Genomic DNA, 19299 nt, shown 5'->3' on the forward strand with positions numbered 1-19299 from the left:
GTTCATTGTACCAAGCTGTTTAAATGTTAGCATATAAATAAAATAAAAAAGCAATAGCAAGAAAAGAGGAACGAGAGATACCAAAGAGACAGTCAAACTCATAAATAGAAAATAAACTGACAACGCCATGGCTAAACATGAAAAAGACAAACAGACAAACAATAGTACACATGACACAACATAGAAAAATAAAGAATAAACAACACGAACCACACCAAAAACTAGGGGTGATCTCAGGTGCTCCGGAAGGGTAAGCAGATCCTACTCCACATGTAAAATAATGAAAATAACAATTAATGTGGAAATTGTATTATTATAAATTTAAAAGTTGTAGACACAGATTAGCTCACTTGGTCTGTTGGACGTAACAAAATGTCGTGTATCTGTAAAAAATCAAGAAAATATAACATTATATACAAATTAACAAATGTATCGTGATTTTAAGTTTTGATTGTGCATCGTGTTTTACCTCATTCAACATCAACATCAAACATGTAAACTTAAACAAATGGTAAATTTAAACACCAATGTGTATCAAACTGCACAGTGGTACTTCTATATTCAATGAAACATTTGTTTACAAACACTCAAATATAATGAATAGTTACGGAGAATACACATCAAGATCACAAACTAAAACAAGGGAATATCAAGATCTCAAAAAGATGCGAGACTGGAATCATTGACAGAGTTCATTCATTCGTTTTTTCCGTATTAGATGTATAGCCAGTCAAGGTCGTTAAAAGCTTCCATTTGTTGTTGATTCATTTGATCGAGCGTTATTAAAAAAAAAATACCCATAAAAATGTTATATCCATGAACACGTTGTTGTCATTGTTATAAACGCAAAATTTAATAATTATAAAATGTTATTATGAAAGGAAAGATATTACAAAAGCATGAAAAGGAAACATAGAAAATAGTATATAGACTATGGATATACACGGAGTACTTACTCTGAAATAACAACAAATATTCATGTTAAGATGAGAATTTAACTTTGAAAAATTAATTGCAAAATCGAATATCAAACGAAAGCTCCGAACTTGCAGGCGAATCAAAAACATTTTCTATTAACGAACGACCAAAATCCGCGCGTTATTTGGTTGCCATCACAAATTGGTTGATCTTTAAACCAGGTGTCTAATTTAACAAAACATTTTGTCATAGATCGCACGCCACCGCTATCCCCATTTGATATTACCTGAAGCGCATAAGATGCTTACGCTGATGGCGCACACGGTCTCACTTAATTTGGATTTCATGTGATTCCATACTTTTTTCTATGTCCTGATTTCCATCTTCTGAATTAGTTTATGACATTTAAACATCAGTTGTCCAAATAATAGAATTATATCGTTCAGTTATCCGTGGTTATAAATCAATAGCGAGTAAACACATCCGGTTTACAAAATAAAAAACCCGATAGAAACACATAACTATAAGAGGAAAACAAACGAACAACAGGAACTCTCAAGTGAAGAAAAAAGACCTCTAACATAGAGAGGAACTTTTCGATAACAACTGTCATATTTCTGACTTGTTACAGGAAATTTTAAGAAAAAATGATGGGTTGAACCTGGTTTAAGGGCTATACAAACCGATATGTGCTGGAGTATATAAGGCATAGACTACTAACATGAGCATGTCTAAGACATAGACAACTAGCCTGAGCATGTGATGAGCACTTACTGCATAGACTAATAATCTGAGGAAGTCATGGAGCACTTAAGGCTAATACTACTAACTTGAGCTTGTGCTGGAGCACTTAAGGCATAGACTACTAACTTGAGCATGAGATAGAGCACTTGAGGCATATACTACTAAGCTCATGGAGCACTTAAGGCAGAGACTACTAAGCTGAACATTTTGCTGATGCACTTAATGCCTAGACTTTTAACCTGAGCATGTGATGGAGCACTTGAGGCATAGACTACTAAAGCTGAGCATGTGATGGAGCATTTAAGGCATATACTACAAACCAGAGAATGTGATGGAGCACTTAGGGCATAGACTACTAAGCTGAGCATTTGATGGAGCACTAAATGTATAAACTAATAATCTGAGTAAGTCATGGAGCACTTAAGGCATATACTACTAGCCTGAGCATGTCATGGAGCACATGATTATACTACTAACCTGAGCATGAGATAGAGCACTTGAGGCATATACTACTAAGCTGAGCATTTGCTTGAGCACTAAAGGCATAGACTACTAACCTGAGCATGTGATGAAGCACTTAAGGCACATACTACTACAGCTGAGCATGGGATGGAGCACTTAAAGCATAAACTATAAACCAGAGCATATGGTTGAGCACTTAAGGCATTGACTACTAAGCTGAGCATTTGATTGAGCACTTAAGGCATAGATTACTAGCCTGAGCATGTGATGAGCTTTAAATGCATAGACAATAATCTGAGGAATCATGGAGCACTTAAGGTATATACTACTAACTTGGGTCGGTGCTGGAGCACTAAAGGCATAATTTTAATACTAACCTGAGCATGAGTTAGAACACTTGAGGCATAGACTAATAAGCTGAGCATGTGCTGGAGCACTAAAGGCATAAACGACTAACCTAAGAATGTACTAGAGCACTAAAGGCATAGACTACTAACCTGAGCATGTGATGGAGCACTTAAGGCATAAACTACTAAAGCTGAGCATGTGATGGAGCACGTAAGGTATATACTACAAACAAGAGCATGTGATGGAGCACTAAAGGCATAGACAATTACCCTGAGCATGTGATGGAGCTCTTAAGGCATAGACTACTAAGCTGAGTATTTGATTGAGCACATAAGGCATAGACTACTAAGCTGAGCATGTCATGGGGCACTTAAAGCATAGACTACTTACCTGAGCATGTAATGAGCACTTAAGGCATAGACTACTAAAGTGAGAATGTGATGGAGCACTTAAGGCATGACTTCTAAGCTGAGCATTTGATGGAGCATTTAAGGCAAAGACGACTATGCTGAGCATGTGATGACACTTAAAGCATACTTATTATCTGAGAATGTCATGGAGCACTTAAGGCATACACTACTAAGCTGAGCATGCGATTGAGCCCTTTAGGCACAGTTTACTAAGCTGAGGATTAGATGAAGCACTTAAGACATAGACAATGAGCATGAGAATGTGATACAGCAATTGAGGCATAGACTACTAACCTGAGCATGTCATGGAGCTCTTAAGGCATATACAACTAAGCTGAGCACTTAAGGCATAGACATCTAACCTGAGCATGTGATGGAGCCATTGAGGCATAGACTACTAAGCTGAGCATATGATGATCAATAAATGCATAACTACTAAGCTGAGTAAGTGATGGAGCACTTATAGCATAGACTATCAACCTGAGCACGAGATTGAGCACTTCAGGCAAAGACTACTAAGCTGAACATTTGATGGAGCACTTAAGACGAAAACAGCTAGCATGAGCACGTGATGAGCACTTAAGACATCGACTACTAAATTGAGCATGTCATAGAGCACTTAAAACATACACAACTAGCCTGAGCATGTGATTAGCACTTAAGGCATAGGCTTCTAACCTGAGCATGTGATGGAGTAATTAAGGAATAGACTACTAACACGAGCATGTGATGAGCACTAAATGCATAACTACTAAGATGAGCATTAGATGGAGCACTTAAAGCATAGACTTTCAATCTGAGCATATGATGGAGCACTAAAGACATAGACAACTAGCTTGAGCATGTGATGAGCACTTAAGGCATACACTAATAATCTGAGGATGTCATGGAGCACTCAAGGTATAGACTACTTAGCTGAGCATGTGATGGAGCACTTATGGTATAAACTACTTACCTGAGTATGTGCTATGGCACTTAATGGATAGATTACTGACCTGAGCATGTGACCTGAGCATGTGCTGGAGCACATATACTACAAACCAGAGCATGTGATGGAGCACTTAAGGCATAGACTACTAAGCTGAGCATTTGATGGAGGACTTAATGCATAGACTAATAATCTGAGGAAGTCATGGAGCATTTAAGGCATATACTATTAATTTGAGCCTGTGCTGTAGCACTTAAGGCATAATTATACTACTAACCTGAGCATGAGATAGAGCACTTAAAGCATTTACTACTAACATGAGCATGTGCTGGAGAACTAAAGGCAAAGACTACTAACATGAGCATGTGATGAACACTTAAGACATATACTACTAAATCTGAGCATGTGCTGGAGCACTAAAGGCATAGACTACTAAGCTGAGCATGTGCTGGAAAACTAAAGGCTACTAAATTGAGCATGTGATGGAGCACTTTAGGCATATACTACTAAAACTGAGGATGTGATGGAGCACTTAAGGCATAGACTACTTAGTTGAGCATTTGATGGAGCACTTAAGGCATAAACTACTTAGCCGAACATGTGATGAACACTTAAGGCATATACTACTAGCCTGAGCATGTCATGAACACTAAAGACATAGACAACTAGCCTGAGCACGTGATGAACTTTTAATGCATAGACTAATAATCTGAGGAAGTCATGGAACACTTAAGGCATAATTTTACTATTAACCTGAGCATGAGATAGAACAGTTGGGGCAAATACTACTAAGCTGAGCATTTGCTGGAGCACTACAGGAATAGACTACTAAGCTGAGAATGTACTGGAGCATTAAAGGCATAGACTACTAACCTGAGCATGTGATGAAGCACTTAAGGCATATACTACTATAGCTGAGCATGTGATGGAGCACTTAGGCATATACTACAAACCAGAGCATGTGATGGAGCACTTAAGACATAGACAATTAGCCTGAGAATGTGAAGGATCAATCAAAGCATAGACTACTAACCTGAGCATGTCATGGAACACTTAAGGCATATACAACTAAGCTGAGCATGTGATGAACACTTAAGGCATAGACTACTAACCTGAGCATGTGTCGGAGCAATTAAGGCATAGACTACTAAGCTGAGCATGTGATGGAGCACTTAAAGCATAGATTATCAACCTGAGCATATGAAGGAGTACTTCAGGCATAGACTACTAAGCTGAACATTTGATGGAGCACTTAAGACGAAAACAACTAGCATGAGCATGTAAAGCGCACTTAAGGCATAGACTACTAAACTAAGCATGTCATAGAGCACTTAAGACATAGACAACTAGCCTTGGCATGTGATGAGCACTTAATGCCTAGACTAATAATCTGAGTTTGTGCTGGAGCACTTTAGGCATAGACTACTTAGCTGAACATGTAATGGAGCACTTATGGTATAGACCATTATCTTGAGCATGTGCTTTAGCACTTAAGGTATAGACGTCTAACCTGAGCATGTGATGGGCACTCAAGGCATAGACTTCTAACCTGGGCATGTGATGAACACTTAAGGCATAGACTACTAACCTGAGCATGTAATGAGCACTAAAGGCATAGACTACTACCCTGAGCATGTGATGAGCACTTAAGACAAAGACTACTTACCTGAGCATGTGCTGGAGCACTAAAGGCATATACTACTAAGCTGAGCATGTCATAGAGCACTTAAGACAGACAACTAGTCTGAGCATGTGATGGACCACTTAAGACGAAAACAACTAGCCTGAGCATGTGATGAGCACTGAAGGCATAGACTACTAAGCTGAGCATGTGATGAGCACTTAAGGCATAAACCTTTAACCTGAGCATGTGATGAGAACTTATGGCATATACTACCAACCAGAGCATGTGATTGAGCACTTAAGGCATAGACTACTAAGATGAGCATTTGATGGAGCACTAAATGCATAGACTACTAAGCTGGGCATGTGTTGGAGCCCTAAAGGCATAGTCTACTAAGCTGAGCATTTGATGAAGCATTTAAGACATAGACAATTAGCCTGAACATGTGATAGAGCACTTAAGGCATAGACTACTAACTTGAGCATGTCATTGAGCATTTAAGGCATATACAACTGGGACAACATCCCTAATGCGCCTCGAAATGAGGAACTCAAAAGTCACGTGTAAAGAAAAAATCTCTGTGTAGTGATATTGGACATGTTTCTATTTTTAACAAATGACTGAACTGAATTATTTGTGTTGATTAGGAAAGTAGAGGAACATAGAATAAATGTGTTAAAACTATGGAGCTATTGAATGTGTTCAAAGTATTAAATTTTCAAATAACTGATTGTGTTAAAAAGGGGATATTTTACCACAAGGAGCCGCATCACAAAAGGATGTTCGGGGTTTGCTAATTTACGGAAAAAGTAATCTCACTTCGTACCCCGAAAATTTAACCACATATGTGAAAATGTCACAGCTTTGAAAAGAGCTATCATACATATTCAAGTTTACGATATGGACTGAGCTACAGGAAAAAAACGTTACCATTACCGCCTATGTAAAAACAATTAAAGATATTGACCCAACTAGCCTGAGCATGTGATGGAGCAATTAAAGCATAGACTACTAAACTGAGAATGTGATGAGCGCTTAATGCATAATTACTAAGCTGAGCATGTGATGGAGCAATCAACGCATAGACAATGAACCTGGGCATGTGATGAAGCACTTAAGGCATAGACTACTAAGCTGAGCAATTGATGGAGCACTTAAGACAAAGACAACTAGTCTGAGCATGTGATGAGCACTTAATCCCTAGACTAATAATTTGAGGATGGCATGGAGCACTTAAGGCATAGACTACTAGCCTGAGCATGTGATGAGCACTTAAGGCATAGACTACTAGCCTGAGCATGTGATGAGCACTTAATGCATAGACTACTAACCTGGACATGTGCTGGAGCACTTAAGGCAAAGACTACCAACCTTGGCATGTGTTGGAGCACTTAAGGCATAGACTACTTACCTGAGCATGTGCTGGAGCACTTAAGACATAGACTACTAACCTGGGCATGTGCTGGAGCACTTAAGGCATAGACTAAAGCATCTGCTATATCATCGGCTTGGAGACACTGAAAAGGAGTATGAGGTCCAAGTATACATATACTATGTATGCATCTATAATGAGTATATGTACTTGTAATTCAAACCTTTCTTCCTTTTAAAACATCAAAATTTAATTTCAGTCAGTCACAAGTATTTAAAAAAATCTTTGAAACAACAGCAAAATTGAAAATAAAAACAGCAAAGGTTTTTCAGATGTCAAATGAAACTAGTTTTTTTTAAATATTTTTAATTATTTTTTCGTTGATTAATGGCCAATAAATAAATAAAACACTCTGAAATTCATGGTTTAAATAATAGAATGTATTTCATGTTAATGAAGGTATTTGACAGTTTACATAATATATCTGACAAACAATGTATAAAGAAGACATGATATAAGTACTGATGACTGTGTTTACTGTCATAAAATGCGTTATTCTTTAACAGGATTCCATAAATAAATCAAGTAGCAATTTACGGTCATTTCAGTTTTGTTCCGGTAAAATACTCCTGTTGTTGCAATAATTAATTCCATGGTGTCAGATCACAGTATCCGATGAAGGATGAAAGCGTTTTCACTATGCAACAGATTGACAATCCGAAAGTCAATGGACCAAGTTTCGAAAACTTGCAACAATACAGTTTGTTTAATAAAAATAAGATGTTGAAGTTGTATGAGTGCCAATGAGACATTTCTCCATCTAAGCCACAATGTATCAAAAGTCATCAATTATCGGTCAAAGTACTGTCATTGTGACAAAGCCTATGTACTTTAAGTAGCCGAAAGATGAAAATGGGGGGGGGGGGGTGTAGTATGATTTGCAATAAGACAAAATGTATCCATATTGTATGAAACACGTATCCTTTTAAGTGTTATAACTTGATAACGTTATAATCATACCTTTATACTTGAATATAACGCCTTAGCTTTTTCCTCACTTTTCTGCATCCTTTGTGCAAACTCTGTTTCAACTAGACCAGGACTGATCGACTGTAATAAAATATATTAAATTGAAGCACAAGCAAAATGCAAAGGGACAACCTTATGTTATCATTATTCATATTGTTAAATTTTCTTTTGATGCCAGTGCAGAAAATAGTACCTAATTCATCCATTTATTTAAACATCATACACATGGATGCACAACGCAAGTGTCAAGACTTGATAATGCATATCTAAGAATACACAAGAAAAAAAGAGTGTGTACAATCTCATCACAAATATCAAGCTCATGATTTGGAAGTTGAGCACAAAGTTCAGAACCATGGTCACCCTTATAGCAGATTGCCTGACTTTCAACATGTGCAAACGGTCTAGCAGTTTACAAAATAAGAATAAAGACTTATTGACCTGTATAGGGGCCAAAATATCCCGTCTTTCAGGATACCCATCATCAAGAAATAATACAACCGGAAGTGCGATGTTTTTAAGTATAACACTGTATGTAACCAATTTGGTAAATTTAAGCTTGAATAGTGCAGAGCACTTGTTTAATAAGACCGTCTACTTCCAGTCTTTAATATGTTTCTGACTGACCTTGTAGTGAAGGGTAGACAAGGTATATACTTGAACGATTATAAGGGAGCTACTAAATTTACCAGAATAAGTACACAGCCTGAAATTGATTGTATGTGTTTTGAAGTGTTCATAGTTGCAGTTATCTATGACAAAATTTCTAACCTCGACTTTTATGAAACCATGATCTAAAATTACTAATATTGCATTCGAAGAGGCAGGGAAAATACCAACAACATATTGACAATCATAACTTAAAAACATTTTTTTTTCATATATACAAGAAGAGTTAGTTAGTAGTACCTACAAGTAAACTGAAATCAGTAGCACAATAATATATAATTATATTATATACTTAAAAGTAAAAACGAATAAAATACCAAAATCCAAATACCCAATGAGTTGTATCTTTTGGCAGACTAGCATTGAATCATACCACATTTTCTTATTTCAACATTTATGTATTTATGTTAAATAAACCTTTTCTTTATTTTAATTACCGTGATTCTTATTTGTGATTTCATTTCTCGAAGTTCGTGTCTGATACCTTCTCCGAGAGCAGTCACAGCATATTTGGTAGCTGAATAAAAATGTCCATTAGCGGAAGGGATAACTCGATGACCAGACATACTAAAAAGAGAATAGTACATTTTCTAATTAGTATGAGTCACTATAGACAATGTATCTGCTTACTGCAACGTCAGGTGCGGATCCAGACATTATTTTTAAATAGATTAGACCGTTGGTTTTCCCATTTGAATGGTTTAACATTACTAATTTTGGGGCCCTTTATAGCTTGCTGTTCGGTGTGAGCCAAGGCTCCGTGTTTAAAGCCATACTTTGACCTATAATGGTTTACTTTTATAAATTGTTATTTGGATGGAGAGTTGTCTCATTGGCACTCATACCACATCTTCCTATATCTAATTATTAAAAGGGGGCTTAAGTTTCCGACTATATGCCTCCATTCAAAATCATTGATCGTCAAAACAGGGGGTTCCAACTCTCAAAACAGCCTCTCCAACCTCTTGTATCCGCCACTGAACGTAATACTGACCTCTTCATATAACACTTCGTTTTGAAACTTTAGCAAAATCCAATACGTCTGACAACGGTGTTCAAGAGAAAGATCGAGAGATATGAAAGAGAATTTTTTATTTTTATTTTTCGGATGTTTCAAAGATAACATTATAATTATTTCTGATAAATATTTATCAACAATACGATCGTTTCAATTTAGCTATAGGTTCATGTATTAAAATTGCTGCTGTGTGAATGTTTCTAACGAAATAGTGTGATATACATTTTATGACAAACCTGTTCAGCAGAAATACATGTCCATCATTTGCACCTTTTTCCCTCATTTGTTTGACAGCTTCTCTTGTACAAATTGTCAACCCTATGATATTTACCTGAAATTTTATAAAATCTCAATCAAGAATATTCTATTATAAATGTCATTTCGATAATTGGTAAAAAATAATTTGAGAGTATAAAATATCAGATTGACGTCGACAAGTATCATAATATATTACGATGTAAAGTGTACCTTCATTCATTACAATTGTTATAAATACGTGCCCATTGAATGAGGAGCGTTACACTGTTCACATAGACAAACAACGCTTCATTCATGATTGCAAGAACTCCTTTGAATTTACACATCAAGTATCAATAAATAAATACGGTGTATTTACTGTCTTCTGATTGGTTAAAAGTATTACTTTTATTTTCAATGTTGTCAATTTTTATGGCGACACGCCCACTTTTACCGGAACTACTTTTTTATTTTTCATACGCCAACATGTGTGTACATTGTTATTGTTAATATAAATAATATAAAAAGTTTTTTTTAGCCTTATTTTTGATAGAAATTGATTTATAATGAATGGCAATAATTTATTTTGAATTTATGGTTCATTTATGGTTCAATATTTTTGACTCTTCACATTTTACATAATCCACGAAATTCAATGTGAAGAGTCAAAAATTAATTTTATGGTTCAATAAATTCAAAATAAATAATAGCCATTCATTAACTTGACCGACCAATGAAACTTATCGTTACAAAGGAATCAAAGAAGAACCCCAAAAAGAAAGTATTTATATTTTATAATGATTGTTATACAAGTTAGAGGTTGAATCCACACTGTTTTACAGGAGAAAATGCCTGTACAAAGTCACGGATATGACAGCTGTTTTCCATTCGGTTTAGCTTTTTATTTTGCCTTTAATGCCAGAACTTTTGTTATTTAATTTTTAACTTTAAACACATACAAAAAGAATAAAACTAGAAAAAGGATTACAAATTGCATTCCTAGTTTTTTTTAACACGGATTATTGATTATGCAAGCTACACCCGGACAAATGTATAACTCCTAGATCTTTACTAAGTATTTTCGATTACCGTTGTATAGACATATCTAAAATTGAAAATGACAATGACAATCTTTCATTATTTTTGACAGTGAATCTAATTGTATCAGTAGTATTAGAATTTATATATCAGTGAGAGAAAAAAAATCGAATAAGAAAGATCTTTAATAATGCCATAATTTATTTAACCCAACATTAAATGATTTCAAATTAGTTTATAAATTCGAAAACTTACATCCACCATTTCTCTCCAATCTTTTGTTTCCCCACTCAGTAACGGAGCTGCATGTGCCAATCCAGCATTGTTAACACAAACATCTACGCCACCCAGATCTCGTTTGATCATGGTGAACATATCAATAATGTCTTGTTCATTTTTTAGGTCACATCTCACAGGTATTACTTGGCCTTTGGAAGATGATAATTCCGTTTTAAGAGCCTGAATAAAAAAACAAGTATGTTATTTATAGTTAGAAGACTCACTCCTTCTGTTTTAGTGCATTGACATTATATATTATATACATGTATGTTAGTAATTGCACTGTTTCACATCTTTAATGACGGGGCCTTTTCTAACCGACTATACGGTATGTGTTTTCTCATTTGTTGATGGTCGTGCGGTTGCTTAAAATTGCTAATATCCACTTCATTTGAACTCTGGTGTTGGTTGTCTCATTGACAAACATAAAACATATCCTTTTATATGCTGTAAAAACTTCGATAATTTATGTACTGGTGATGGCATAACTGTAGGATATTATCTGAGTACAACCAATGATATTAGAGTATTTGGAGGTATAATTTAATATTATCAGCCGATTGGAGTTTTCAGAGCTTGCTTTCAGTAGTTGTCTGCTTTATAAAATTATTGTAAAATGTTGTTTGTACTTGCGGTTTCGTTATAAGGATATCGTATATACCATGAGGGCACAATCATGTCATTATTTATTTATTTATCTAATTTTATTTCAATATTTATTTTATGTTCTTTAATGGCGTTTTTTGTTTTCCATTCATCCATTGACAGAGAAAAAGAGGTGGGAACTCTGTAACGTGTATTACGAATGTTATTTCAACTGATCGGGCGGAGCTTCCGTTTTAATTTGCATAAGGACAGTCTATTTGAAGATGTGTGTGATAAGGATGATTGCCGTTTTAATCATTAACTGATTTCTAATCACCTATCAGTGTCATCAAAGGAATTTACAAAAGAATGACTGGACACTTCATTGATGAGTTTATTCTAAAACACCTATCTATAGATGGACTGGTTTATTATGAGCGAAGCGATTAAACTCCGCCCAGTCAAGTGAAATAAATTGAGTAATGCATATCAACAATAAATAAAAAAAAAAAAAAGATAAGTCTGTCATTGACTTGTGTGTTTTCGATAGGTGCAGAAATAATGGCCCGCAAAAGGTCATTTCGGACCCCTCAGAGATTTGTTCACGGCCGACACTCGGCTAACCGAGAGATTGGTCGGTTAATCTATATTGAGTATGCGGCTATATCGGCGGTTGGTCTGTTAATCGGGTTGGCTAAAGTCTGTTAATCAGGTGTTATCGAGAAAATCATTGAAAGTTCAGCATGTTTCATTGTATAACTTTCTAAATATATTTTCATCATAAAAAGTATTCATGTCTAACAAAACAATTCAATGTACTGAATTCAGTGGTGTATTTATTATTTGTCTAGCTTCGTTGCACGATCTATAAAATGAAAAGGCGGGTTACTCATCAATAAATTTATACACATTTTACACACATAAAATGTACACAAAATGACACATTGGTTAAATTAACTTGCATTCAATATTTTGAACATCGAAAAAAGAAAGGCATTATGTTTATTAACCATATTGATATCATTGTGTGAAAAATCTACACGAAAATCTGTATTTTGGTGACATAAATCAATCTTTATTTAAAACCTGGTCTGTTAATGGGTCGGATATATAAAACCCGGTCTGTTAATTGGTCTGTTAAGAGTTATGAATGGCATTTTATTGCTATATGGGGTGTAATCGGATCAATTGAGTAGGCTCAAGACGAGCGGCTAAAATATACGAAAACAACACATGAGCAATGAAACATAACATATACGGAAACAACACATGAAATTGAAAATTGATAAAAATGGTTTCAAAAAGTGTAATATTAAAGTAATATTAATTTCATCCAAGAGTGATCACAAATATCATGTTGATTCTGTTTAAATGTCATGAATGACACAAATTTGTCATCTACATTGGTAACAGTATATAAATCAGAGATAAACGTCGTAATGTAACTTAACATCAGTAAGTAAAATATATTGGGATGACAAAATATGAAAAATAAAGAAAGAATAATGAGTAAGATAAATAAAATGTAGAAAAAAATGACATAACAATTTAAAGAATACAAAAATAAACAATACCCCCAATCCGGACCCTCATGGTATACACGAGAATCTGGATGGAAACCGAATATAGAATAATATATAAGGACAATAGAGAGTGATACATTGCTAAAAACGAAAGAAAAATAATACTTGTTTAAGAATACCACAGTCTCACATGAAACACCGATGGCTGTTGAAACAGTAACGGATTGCGATGTACTTATATTGGTGACAAATTCTAGAAGTTTACATGCGGACAACTATAGTGGCAGGTTAATGCCATTTTGCGTTTGAGCGCTAAAGCGTTTTCGCCTTACATATTCTATATGGCGAAAACGCGAAATTGCGAAGTCGAAAACGCGAAACTGCGAAACCGATTTCTCGTTTTCGACTTCGCGGTTTCGCCTTTTCGCGATTTCGCGTTTTCGCCCTATAGAATATGAAAGGCGAAATCGCGAAAACGCGAAATGGACTTCACCGACCACCATAGACAGCTGTAGTTCTCCTCTGCACTTCTGTAGAAAGGAACTAAACGGAATAAAATGAATTGAAACTTTAAATAACCAAATGTAGCTGCATTCGCTCCTTTCCGTTTACTTCTTTAGAGTGATTTAATTTGTAAACAACATATGATTAAGTAATAGAAGAAAAGAACCAATTGGATGATGCTGACGAATTAGGGTTTAACGTCCAGTGACAAATATCATGTTCATATGTGAACGCGAACACGTTATGTGTACCCTGTGTTGTATTAGAAAGACACTTTCAGTCGGAATTGAGAACGTACTACTTCGAACAGACACAAAAATTAAGGCTGATTGAAAACGTCAATAAAAAATTCATGTATATTCCAGAGGCCAATCCATATCACGCTATATTGAAGTGACACGCACTTCAATAAAATGCAAAGAAAGTAAAAATAAAAATGCTCTTTCTAGGATACTGTGGCACCGTATTGTCATTTTTGTTTATTCAGGAACATCTCATTCTTAACTTTTTCAAGGGGAAAATATAAAGGTAGCAAAATTATTGTCGTGGCTAAATAACTCTTAACTGACACAATTTCAATTGTCCCACCCATTAACAGACTTTATTCCCAAAATTTTCACTAAAACGTGATATTACTCACGTTATTTTACAATTATGAAATATTTACTAATGTCAATTTATTTTTTAGAACCACAGTACTATTTTTTGTCCTTTAAATGATATCTAAATTTGTTTGTTTCGCCTTTTATTAAAAAAATTGCTATGGGTAAAGGCATAAATACTACATACTTGCGCGACGCCTTTTAGTTTTACTGAAAACTGCGCAGACTAAGAAATGTTTTTACAAGTGCAAAATGTTCTATGATAGATATCATTTTGTCAGACACTTTTCTTTTTTTTATTTGTTTCTTATAACATGCCAAAAATCTGTATATTTAATAGAGTTTAACATTAAATTAAGCGTTTTACTCTTAACAGACGTATAACCAACCCGATTAACAGACCAATCGCCCATATAGCCGCATACTCAATATAGAATAACCGACCAATCGCTCGGTTAGCCGAGTGTCGGCCGTGTTGTTGCGAGATTTTATGCGAACACATTCGGACTGGACGTGGCTATGTATTTATACATCCAGCACAGCCAATTATATGCAATCATTTGTTAAGTGTAGGTTTGACAGCCGATTGAAAAACTCCATGAGGTCAATATTGTATGTACATAATTGACAGACAGACACGAACCTAGTAGTATCACAAATAAAATTGACGAAGCCTGACCTTACTTAGTACGACATACAAAGGTATGCTAAAAAAAACTACATATTTATTGGGTTAAACTCATATTGTACGAGCAGTGGTGTGTTTGTTTGAGAATCATATTCTGGTATCCCTCTTTATATTATTGGTGCAAACAATTTACATGTAAAGAACAGTAACTGTTGAAGATATAAAAATTAGAAAAAATAAAAATTATTTGCACTTCATCACGTTTATATATGGTCACGTAGGGTTATGAGATAAAAAGTTAATAGTAACAAATCAAATGACAATTTTCTTCTCAATTACGAAGTGTTTTATTCTAAAAACACAATTTGCATAAGTTTTCAATTTATCTAGTACATATTTAAGCAGAACAGTTAGATATCAAGTCGACGACATAGGTATCTTTCAAGTTGGATGAAGAAAATGCATAACTTCCGATTTAAAAAAAATTACCACGGACGGAAACATATCAATCTATTGGTTCAGTAATTTTCGTGTCTGCCCTTCCATTATGTTACTCAAGAAAAAAATCCAACAAATGGGTAACAATTGTATCGAAAACAGAAAAACAGGTGTACCTTTTTATGTTAGTGCGTGTTTGAGTTGAATATTTTGTCTTGATATCGCACAAGGCAAGACTATTTCATACATCGTCTCGCTTCAGATTCCATCATTTTTATATATCAAAGCTACAGGTAGACTTTATAACATAAAACAATCACAGTACTAAAAGATGAAATATATGGGTCAAGTGAAATACCTATCTAATGAATCACAAAAAACATAGTAGGTGTGTTCGAATAGCTATTTTTTTTACTAAAAGTACTTGACCAGTCTTTCAAGTTGGATGATGAAAATGCATATATCTTCGAAAAATTACAATTTTTTTTGTGTGAAAACTAGGGTTTATAGTCTTCAACCACTAAAAAAATCTAGTCTGCCCTTCCACGAAATATTTAATTAGATTTTTTTTTAAATGTTTATGAATTTTTAACAATTCCAACTGACAACCGATCAGACAACAGTTTTAAGTTAAATCAAATTGAATGCAGACAAGATCATTAACTGATGCTCACTATCTAGTTGATACATTTGTCTTTTAAAATACAACTGACAAATAAGGATCGTAATGGTGCTATGTGGATAAATTTATCGGTTTCCAAGAGCAAAATTGGCAGCGCGTCATCCCTACAATGGCTTCCATTTCTACGATTGTGAAAATGAACTGGCGTAATGGGGGATAATTTTGACGAAGTAGAATCCTGACTGATTAGTCCATCTTAAAATAACAGATATTTTTATAGTTACTAGTATAAAGCAATTTGTTTCTTTAAATAGAAATCTTTTTAAAAAAAAAATTTCTTGTACAATATAACGTTGTTCTGAATACACAACTATCCTTCTTTTCTCAGTTATTGTATTTCTGTAGCTATGTTAATTGAAGTTTAATGTATCCTACATATATATATGTTCTCTGTCGTCAATATCAAATTTAACACAATTGCAGTAATTTTTAAAAACCGTCTATCATGATGTTTCCATGGTTACAAATTACATAAACTTTCTTTTACCATAATGATGGCTATAAGATAATATATCAAAGTGGTATAAAATGGCAAACATTATAATGGTGTGTATCTTAATCACCTCACTCACACGACTATACATACTTTTACAAATTATGACTTGGATGGACAGTAGCAGTAATACCAGATCTTCTTACATCTGTATATACTATCATGACTATAGATGTATAAATATCACATACATGTACACATGTAGTTTTTAAAACATTGGTGCGTGCCTATACATTATCGAAATAATTGATTATTTGTTGGAGTTTCCAGCACGAGATCTACATGTATGATAATACACCCACATATATAAGCTTGCTGTAACACAATTTGTGTACAGGTACAACATTTTACATTGTGTGTGTAAATAAAAGATGTTCATACGATACCTCAATTTTATCGATATTTCTTGAACAGCCTACAACTTTCATGCCATTTTGAACAAGCTGTCGCACAATAGCGGCACCAATGCCAACAGAGGCACCGGTGACAAGAGCAACTCGACCTGCCCACCTTTCCATTGTTCTAATTAATGAACTGTGGTAAAATTCGAATCGGTCACGGACACTTCTATTTTACGTGTTTAAATGATAAATACTGTTAGGATATATAAACTGACGGTGGTCAAAAACGCAACACTATATATTATACATTTTAGTCTCATTTTTAAACCTTCAATTTTTAGAATAAATGCTGCATATCCTTTTTATTATAAATTTAGAAAAACAAAAAAATAGTTTATTACTGCTATCATGTCAATGTGTCAGTGTCTAAAAAAAGTTGCAATAGGTATATATATGTTTATATATATTATCAAATCAAATCAAACGTCTGTATTCCTAATTAGTTGTACTAACTTGATAGGGCTGTAGGCTAAAAGCGTTGGGAGAGATCTGTTTGCGCCAAAAATGCGTCCTTTTGCGCCACAACTTTTTTCTCCAATGCTACGTTTGCGCCACATGTTTTAAAATTACATGGTATCATTTGCACCAAAAAAACATACGATTGCGCCAATTAGAAGAAAAATGACTTTTCTACTCCTTTATTCGGATTAGAACTGGCAGTTTACATGGCAAATGTTTCCTTTTCTTCTTCTTACTGCTGATACATTGGTACTTCCCAATTTAATGTATGTAGTATCTTGTAATTTCACTTCATTGTCCAAAAACACAAACATTGAAGGATGATATATGCATAAAACAGTTCATATTAATTCCTTAAAATAATAAAGTCCATACGCATGGTGGGAACAAAGCGGTAAGTCATCAACATATGTGGCTAAATCATAATCAGCAAAAGGTTCTATTTTCTTCTCTATAGGCATATCTTTACTTATATTCAGCAAAGCAATAAGTTTTATTCTCTCTCTGTACATTTACTGTCTAATGCTTTTTAACTCATTACTCTACAAATGCTCATCTTCATGGTGAAATGTCTCCGAACATATGATACTTTTAAAGACAAAAATAAGAATAAATATATATTAATCATTAACCTTTATAACAGATATGTGTACAGGTAAATTGGCGCAAATGAGTTCCGAATATTGGCGCAATTGATACATTTGCAAAACAAAATTTGGCGCAAATGATACCCCCGAAAAATAGTAATTGGAGCAAAAAGACTGCTGCCAAAGCGTTGACCGTGTGCTTATTTTTATAATGTAGCGCCTCCGCGCTTGATACAACATGCTTTATAGTGTAAACATACTTTATTTTATTAGTTACATTCATGCAGGCTTAATATAATGTACACAAATTGACATTTACATACAAACGATTATTTAATAAAACCCGAAAACAAGCTACTAACTTACAAAATGTATACAAATAAGTTAATTATTTGTTATAGTGACATATGTAGTAAATATGTACAGATTATAAACATACAATAAATTGTTATTTGGATTGAGAGTTGTCTCATTGGCACTCACACCACATCTTCCTATACCTAATATATGATAAATATTAATACACCCGGCCCAATGGACCTATAAGTCACCTCAAATGAAATTAAATTATTAAACAATTATCACTTTCTTGAAAATAACAAATTATTCATGAAATTATCTTTTTGTTGACAAAAGTTAATTTTAAAAATATAAACAAGTTATATTAATCCGTTTCCTTATTCAAAAAAGAATACTTCATATCGTAAAACTGTATCCATGTGTATCATTATATGTAAATTGATACATTTTGTTACATCTGGTGATCCGTTTATTTGGCAATCGCTAGTGGCAGTCAGCAGGGTTTAGGAACATCAGTTGTTCGACCTGCTATTCAAATACGTTTTGTTAAGAAATACTTTTTCACTGTTTTGGTCTTTTAGAAAATGTTGCTTATGTTGTTTTTAGATCCCTCTACCAAAAACTTAGTTTTGCATACACACGTATACAAGTTGCAGATCCAACGCAATCATAGGTTTGAACGTTGTCTTTAATTTAGACATAATTGTCGGCATCATTATGTATATACAAGACACCGCTAATAATCCTTCAGCTGAGACCTTCAGTTGAATATGAATTAATTAGACGCATTGTTAAGATTCACATGTTTATTGACCAAGAAAACATCTTCAATTAAAAGCTGATGAGATATAGGATAGTCAAAGATATGATTTTTTTGTTATACAACTGTTGTTCCCTGAAGAAGCATTTAGAATAATAATTAAGCTGAGAACCTCCGGGAAAAAAAGACGTACATGTATTAATCGCTAAATTAATGTATTCGTGTTGAGATTCTGACATATTATCGTTTTGTTATGTTAAT

At 34.3% G+C, this 19299-nt stretch overlaps 1 protein-coding gene across 1 annotated transcript; it reads right to left on the minus strand.

Moving 5' to 3' along the window:
- Positions 1–293: 293 nt before the first annotated feature.
- On the minus strand, positions 294–17075 carry LOC143044271 (dehydrogenase/reductase SDR family member 11-like). The gene is made up of 7 exons (XM_076216207.1): positions 16918–17075; positions 11053–11256; positions 9759–9853; positions 8942–9071; positions 7827–7916; positions 6886–6951; positions 294–383 (listed from the first exon to the last, which is right to left on the minus strand). Exons 1-7 carry the CDS (start codon positions 17047–17049, stop codon positions 342–344), a joined length of 759 nt encoding a protein of 252 aa, XP_076072322.1. The 5' UTR covers positions 17050–17075; the 3' UTR covers positions 294–341.
- Positions 17076–19299: the final 2224 nt, after the last annotated feature.

The sequence above is a fragment of the Mytilus galloprovincialis genome, chromosome 9, assembly GCF_965363235.1.
Source record: "Mytilus galloprovincialis chromosome 9, xbMytGall1.hap1.1, whole genome shotgun sequence".
NCBI lineage: Eukaryota > Metazoa > Mollusca > Bivalvia > Mytilida > Mytilidae > Mytilus > Mytilus galloprovincialis.